The sequence below is a fragment of the Saccoglossus kowalevskii genome, chromosome 12, assembly GCF_978046115.1.
Source record: "Saccoglossus kowalevskii chromosome 12, keSacKowa6.1, whole genome shotgun sequence".
Lineage (NCBI taxonomy): Eukaryota > Metazoa > Hemichordata > Enteropneusta > Harrimaniidae > Saccoglossus > Saccoglossus kowalevskii.
Window position 1 is genome coordinate 4,883,468 of NC_140652.1, and position 8,634 is coordinate 4,892,101.

The window sequence follows — 8,634 nt, forward strand, 5'->3', positions numbered from 1 at the left end:
AAACCATAGTTTGGATATGCCTATTTCAACGGAACTGTTGCCTGTCTGAATAAATATCGCCAATGATTTATTTCAAGTCACAAATCGAGACATCAATCGCCAATATTTTGCTGACACGGACAACAATAACATTGAAATACATGCGTTTTCCGACGCTTCAGACAAGGCTTATGGTGGGGTAATTTATATCACAGCTGAAGACGGTCAAACTGCGCTAGTAATGGCCAAAAATAAAGTTGCGCCGATCAAAAAACAGACATTGACATTACCGCGTCTGGAGCTGATGGGTGCTGTCATAGCAACGGGACTAAGTCAGTTTGTATCGAATACGTTATCAACTAAATACAACATCACCAAGCGCATACTATGGTCCAATTCACAGATTGTCTTACATTGGTTGAATAATCGCGGCAAACAAGATCTATTTACCCGAAACCGAGTCAGCGAAGTCAACAAATCAGAACAAGAATACAAGTACGTGCCGACCCATCACAATCCTTCAGATCTGCTCACCCGTGGAATAAATCCCGCAGTACTACACGATTCTCACTTGTGGTGGAAGGGCCCAGAATGGTTATGTAATCGTGAATCCTGTCCTAAATGTGAACTTTACGATTCGAGTGAGCAAAGCGATATATCTGTCAATCACTTACAGATAGAAACCACTCAGCAGCCCCTCGAATCGATTTATACACATACTAATCAGCCTGTTGATGACCGCGAACGTACCATGACCGACACCGAACATAATAATTCTGACACTGAGGGAATACCAGCCGGCATTCATCAAATTATTGATATTCATGCATACAATGACGTACATCGTCTTCTGCTTGTAACAGCATATGTGTTACGCTTTGTCACCTTATTGAAGAAATGTATCATAAACAATGACAAAACGCCGCCAGTTTCGAACACCAATAATCGTCCACAAACAACGATGCCTTCAGCAACGGAGATTATTAACGCAGAAACGGTTTGGATACAAGCTATTCAACACACAGAATACGCTAGTATAATCACCGGTCTTGAACGGAATAACCACAAGATTGGACCTCTGAGTAAACAATTAAAATTATTCCTGGACGAAGAACTACTAAGGACAGGTGGTCGTATACAGAACTCTAAATTGGATTACAATACTATACATCTAATTCTCCTACCAAGTCATCATCAGTTTACAATGATGATTATAAATGCAACGCATCTCAGACTGAACCACGCTGGTTCTCTGGCAACTACCACAGCTACATGTATACGCGAACGCTATTGGGTTCCGTCTATTCGTCACGTCGTAAATACCATTCTCCACAAATGTGTGACGTGTAAACGAGTCGATGGGCATCCTTACTGCAAACCAATACCCGCCCCATTACCAGATTATCACGTACATCATACACCCCCATTCTCAACATGTGGCATTGACTACACTGGGGCTCTGTTTGTCAAAAACCCACATAATAACACTATCACGAAAGCTTACATCTGCTTATTCATGTGTGCTATAACCAGAGCAATCCATTTGGAACTAGTGTCGGATATGATGACAACCACGTTCATGCTAGCCTTTAGACATTTCGCCGCCCGATGTTCAACTCCCACGATGTTGATTACCGACAACGCTACAACCTTTGTATCGGCAGCTAACGAGCTTAAAGAAATCATATCAGACCCAGAAGTTCAATCATTTCTAACAAAGATTCATACTACTTGGCGATTCATTCCCAAACGTAGTCCCTGGTTTGGTGGGCTATATGAGCGCATGGTGGGAATTACTAAAAATGCCCTAAAGAAGGTATTAGGCAAGGCGTGTGTTACGTATCATGAACTTGAAACTATCCTCACAGAAATAGAGTCTTCAATAAATGACAGACCCCTAACACACGTGTCTGCAAGTGTTGATGATCTCACACCATTAACGCTGTCGCACCTCGTCAACGGTCGGACAATTACTAGCCTACCACATGCAGTACCCGATGAAGCAAGGGATATTCCGAGCAATCACCGCGTGTTAAACCGCTGCTATCAACACATTGCTTCACTCCAACGCACTTTCTGGAAACGCTGGTCGGCGGAGTATCTTACCGCTCTTCAAAAAAGACACCTACTCACCACGAAAGGCATGACAAATAACACAGTCAAAGTCAGTGATATAGTGTTAATTCACGATGATATTCAGAAACGAATCAACTGGCAAATGGTCAAAATAATGCGACGGTTTCCAGGCAAAGACGGTATTGTTCGTGTAGTTGAGCTCAAGACGCGACACAGGATGACAAATCGAGCCATCGCAAAACTATATCTGTTGGAATTAAATGCCGGCGTTCCGACGAACACGCCTCCGCTCAACAATGGGGATATCCCCAGAAGTCATGTGCACGACTCCAATCCCAGTTCAAAGAATCGAACGCTTCTTACACAACGCAAATCGAATCACGCAGACACTTCCCGTTTTCAACGAAAGCAGCGAAAGGCTTCTGTGTTGGCTAACAAACGCATTAATATTAAAAGACCTCGTCTAAGGACATAAATGAGACTTAAAATAGAAAACAACACTTTCTTCAAAATTTATTGACTCTTTAGTTATGTGACTAATCAGTCTCATTTGTCAACAAGTAATGTTGAACTATTGTAAGCATTGCCTTATCGTACAATGACTATTTGCTGACATTATTATTATTATTATAGTACTAGTAATAATTTTCTTATTTTCTTTTCAGCATTTTTATGAACATCTCTATGATTTATTCTAGTATTTAAATAACATTCATATCGTCCACATATGCCTTGTATCGTACAAAAGTATCTTCTCCGCCCCGAGAGTATATCGTTATTACCATGTGGATACATATATTGTTCATGTTATTTAACCATAACGTCGCTTCTTTTTATCAGATTTATTTCTTTGTTGTATGTAATTATCAGTGTTTATTATCTCCAGTTATGTTGTCAAGATTAAGTAGTTGTAATCAAAGTTTCTATAGATTTATGCTGTTTTCGTGACGCAAAGAAACACACTTTGGCCTGTATTCAGCCATTTCTATCAGTTTACATAAGTGTATTCTCCCTGATTGGCTCAATTATTATACAACCAATCATATTAATTGACGCCAAGGATTAAAATTCTAAGGTGTGAATCCACCCTTGTCTTTAAATAAACAAAGAGTGTTAATTAAGACAGACTTCATTTTTTGTACAAGTGATACAAATCGTCCTAGCGTATGTAGTTTTTCAACTAGCTCTATCTCGTTGCTGTACAACTGAATAAATGCGTGTTCACCATTAGAACATTGCACACTGGTATACCGTCTACTGCTTGATGTATCTACAGTCTATCTGGTGAGATTTAAAGATCCTATACTGTTTGTGGCAGTTTTCCCCACACTTTTACTTTGGCATTCAAAACATTCCATTGGATTTTACTTTCACATTCAAAGTGTTCCATTGTCTTTTACTTTGGCATTCAAAATGTTCTACTGACTTTTACTTTCACATTGAAAGTGTCCCACTGGATTCTACTTTGGCATTCAAAGTGTTCCACTGACTTTTACTTTCAAAATCCAAGTGTTCCACTTACTTTATTTTACTTTTGCATTCAAAGTATTCCACTGACTTTTACTTAGGCATTCAAAGTGTTCTACTGACTTTTACTTTGGCATTCAAAGTGTTCCACTTACTTTTAATTTCATTGGCATTCAAAGTGTTCCACTGACTTTTACTTTGGCATTCAAAGCATTCTACTGACTTTTACTTTGGCATTCAAAGTGTTCCACTCACTTTTACTTTCGAAATCCAAGTGTTCCACTGACTTTTACTTTTGCATTCAAAGCATTCCACTGACTTTTACTTTTGCATTCAAAGTGTTCCACTCACTTTTACTTTAATTGGCATTCAAAGTGTTCCACTGACTTTTACTTTGGCATTCAAAGTGTTCCACTGACTTTTACTTTGCCATTCAAAGTGTTCCACTGACTTTTACTTTGCCATTCAAAGCATTCTTTTGACTTTTACTTTGACATTCAAAGCATTCCACTCACTTTCACTTTGGCATTCAAAGCATTCCACTGGTTTTATTTTGGCATTCAAAGTGTTCCACTGACTTTCACTTTGACATTCAAAGCATTCCACTGGGTTTTACTTTGGCATTCGAAGCATTCTACTGGATTTTACTTTGGCATTCAAAGTGTTCCACTGACTTTTACTTTGCATTCAAAGCATTCCACTGACTTTTACTTTGACATTCAAAGCATTCTACGGGATTTTATTTTGGCATTCAAAGTGTTCCACTGACTTTTACTTTGCATTCAAAGCATTCCACTGACTTTTACTTTGCATTCAAAGCATTCCACCGACTTTTACTTTGACATTCAAAGCATTCTACTGGATTTTACTTTGGCATTCAAAGTGTTCAACTGACTTTTACTTTGGCATTCAAACCATTCCACTGACTTTTACTTTGACATTCAAAGCATTCCACTGGGTTTTATTTGGCATTTGAAGCATTCTACTGGATTTTACTTTGGCATTCAAAGTGTTCCACTGACTTTTACTTTGGCATTCAATGCATTCCACTGACTTTTACTTTGGCATTCAAAGCATTCTACTGGATTTTACTTTAGCATTCAAAGTGTTCCACTGACTTTTACTTTGCATTCAAAGCATTCCACTGACTTTTACTTTGACATCCAAAGCATTCCACTGGGTTTTACTTTGGCATTCGAAGCATTCCAGTGACTTTTACTTTCACATTCAAAGTGTTCCACTGACTTTTACTTTGGCATTCAAAGCATTCCACTGACTTTAACTTTGGCATTCAAAGCATTCTACTGGATTTTACTTTGGCATTCAAAGCATTCCAGTGACTTTTACTTTGACATTCAAAGCATTCCATTGGAATTTACTTTGGCATTCAAAATGTTCCACTGACTTTTACTTTCACATTTAATGTGTTTCACCGACTTTTACTTTGGCATTCAAACCATTCCACTGACTTTTACTTTGACATTCAAAGCATTCCACTGGGTTTTACTTTGGCATTCGAAGCATTCCAGTGACTTTTACTTTGACATTCAAAGTGTTCCACTGACTTTTACTTTGGCATTCAAAGCATTCCACTTACTTTTACTTTGGCATTCAAAGCATTCTACTGGATTTTACTTTGGCATTCAAAGTGTTCCACTGACTTTTACTTTGACATTCAAAGCATTCCACTGGATTTTACTTCGGCATTTAAAGTGTTCCACTGACTTTTACTTTGACATTCAAAGCATTCCACTGGATTTTACTTTGGCATTCAAAGTGTTCCACTGACTTTCACTTTGACATTCAAAGCATTCCACTGGATTTTACTTTGGCATTCAAAGTGTTCCACTGACTTTTACTTTACATTCAAAATGTTTCACTGACTTTTACTTTGACATTCAAAGCATTCCACTGGGTTTTACTTTGGCATTCGAAGCATTCCACTGACTTTTACTTTCACATTCAAAGCATTCCACTGACGTTTACTTTGACATTCAAAGCATTCCACTGACTTTCACTTTGACATTCAAAGCATTCCACTGGGTTTTACTTTGGCATTCGAAGCATTCTACTGGATTTTAATTTCACATTCAAAGCATTCTACTGTCTTTCACTTTGACATTCAAAGCATTCCACTGACTTTCACTTTGACATTCAAAGCATTTCACTGACTTTTACTTTGGCATTCAAAGCATTCCACTGACAATTACTTTGACATTCGAAGCATTCCACTGACTTTCACTTTGACATTCAAAACATTTCACTGACTTTCACTTTGGCATTCAAAGCATTCTACTGGATTTTACTTTGGCATTCAAAGCATTCCAGTGACTTTTACTTTGACATTCAAAGCGTTCCAGTGACTTTTACTTTGACATTCAAAGTGTTCCACTGACTTTTACTTTAGCATTCAAAGCATTCCACTTACTTTTACTTTGGCATTCAAAGCATTCTACTGGATTTTACTTTGGCATTCAAAGTGTTCCACTGAGTTTTACTTTGCATTCAAAGCATTCCACTGGATTTTACTTTGGCATTCAAAGTGTTCCACTGACTTTTACTTTGACATTCAAAGCATTCCACTGGATTTTACTTTGGTATTCAAAGTGTTCCACTGACTTTTACTTTCACATTTAATGTGTTTCACCGACTTTTACTTTGGCATTCAAAGCGTTCCAGTGACTTTTACTTTGACATTCAAAGTGTTCCACTGACTTTTACTTTGGCATTCAAAGCATTCCACTGGGTTTTACTTTGGCATTCGAAGCATTCCAGTGACTTTTACTTTCACATTCAAAGCATTTCACTGACTTTTACTTTGGCATTCAAAGCATTCCACTGACGTTTACTTTGACATTCAAAGCATTCCACTGACTTTCACTTTGACATTCAAAGCATTTCACTCACTTTCACTTTGGCATTCAAAGCATTCCACTGGTTTTATTTTGGCATTCAAAGCATTCCACTGACTTTCACTTTGGCATTCAAAGCATTCCACTGACTTTTACTTTCACATTTAATGTGTTTCACTGACTTTTACTTTGGCATTCAAAGCATTCCACTGACTTTCACTTTGGCATTCAAAGCATTCCACTGATTTTTACTTTCACTGACTTTTACTTTGGCATTCAAAGCATTCCAGTGGATTTTACTTTGGCATTCAAAGTGTTCCACTGACTTTCACTTTGACATTCAAAGCATTCCACTGGATTTTACTTTGGCATTCAAAGTGTTCCACTGACTTTTACTTTACATTCAAAATGTTTCACTGACTTTTACTTTGACATTCAAAGCATTCCACTGGGTTTTACTTTGGCATTCGAAGCATTCCACTGACTTTTACTTTCACATTCAAAGCATTCCACTGACGTTTACTTTGACATTCAAAGCATTCCACTGACTTTCACTTTGACATTCAAAGCATTCCACTGGGTTTTACTTTGGCATTCGAAGCATTCTACTGGATTTTAATTTCACATTCAAAGCATTCTACTGTCTTTCACTTTGACATTCAAAGCATTCCACTGACTTTCACTTTGACATTCAAAGCATTTCACTGACTTTTACTTTGGCATTCAAAGCATTCCACTGACAATTACTTTGACATTCGAAGCATTCCACTGACTTTCACTTTGACATTCAAAACATTTCACTGACTTTCACTTTGGCATTCAAAGCATTCTACTGGATTTTACTTTGGCATTCAAAGCATTCCAGTGACTTTTACTTTGACATTCAAAGCATTCCACTGGAATTTACTTTGGCATTCAAAATGTTCCACTGACTTTTACTTTCACATTTAATGTGTTTCACCGACTTTTACTTTGGCATTCAAAGCATTCCACTGACTTTTACTTTGACATTCAAAGCATTCCACTGGGTTTTACTTTGGCATTGGAAGCGTTCCAGTGACTTTTACTTTGACATTCAAAGTGTTCCACTGACTTTTACTTTAGCATTCAAAGCATTCCACTTACTTTTACTTTGGCATTCAAAGCATTCTACTGGATTTTACTTTGGCATTCAAAGTGTTCCACTGAGTTTTACTTTGCATTCAAAGCATTCCACTGGATTTTACTTTGGCATTCAAAGTGTTCCACTGACTTTTACTTTGACATTCAAAGCATTCCACTGGATTTTACTTTGGTATTCAAAGTGTTCCACTGACTTTTACTTTCACATTTAATGTGTTTCACCGACTTTTACTTTGGCATTCAAAGCGTTCCAGTGACTTTTACTTTGACATTCAAAGTGTTCCACTGACTTTTACTTTGGCATTCAAAGCATTCCACTGGGTTTTACTTTGGCATTCGAAGCATTCCAGTGACTTTTACTTTCACATTCAAAGCATTTCACTGACTTTTACTTTGGCATTCAAAGCATTCCACTGACGTTTACTTTGACATTCAAAGCATTCCACTGACTTTCACTTTGACATTCAAAGCATTTCACTGACTTTTACTTTGGCATTCAAAGCATTTCACTGACTTTCACTTTGGCATTCAAAGCATTCCACTGACTTTTACTTTGGCATTCCAAGCATTTCACTGACTTTTACTTTGGCATTCAAAGCATTCCACTGACTTTTACTTTGGCATTCAAAGCATTCCACTGACTTTTACTTTGACATTCAAAGCATTCCACTGGGTTTTACTTTCACATTTAATGTGTTTCACTGACTTTTACTTTGGCATTCAAAGCATTCCACTGACTTTCACTTTGGCATTCAAAGCATTCCACTGACTTTTACTTTGACATTCAAAGCATTCCACTGACTTTTACTTTCACATTTAATGTGTTTCACTGACTTTTACTTTGGCATTCAAAGCATTCCACTGACTTTCACTTTGGCATTCAAAGCATTCCACTGACTTTTACTTTCACATTTAATGTGTTTCACTGACTTTTACTTTGGCATTCAAAGCATTCCACTGACTTTCACTTTGGCATTCAAAGCATTCCACTGATTTTTACTTTCACTGACTTTTACTTTGGCATTCAAAGCATTCCAGTGACTTTCACTTTGACATTCAAAGCATTTCACTGACTTTTACTTTGGCATTCGAAGCATTCCACTGACTTTTACTTTGGCATTCAAAGTATTCCACTGAC

General features: G+C 37.5%; 1 protein-coding gene across 1 annotated transcript; it reads left to right on the forward strand.

The window, feature by feature from the left end:
• The first annotated feature begins 220 nt into the window (after positions 1-220).
• LOC102809244 (uncharacterized) lies at positions 221-2,530 on the forward strand. The gene has a single exon (XM_085506313.1). It carries the CDS (start codon positions 221-223, stop codon positions 2,528-2,530), a length of 2,310 nt encoding a protein of 769 aa, XP_085362439.1.
• The last annotated feature ends 6,104 nt before the right edge of the window (positions 2,531-8,634 follow it).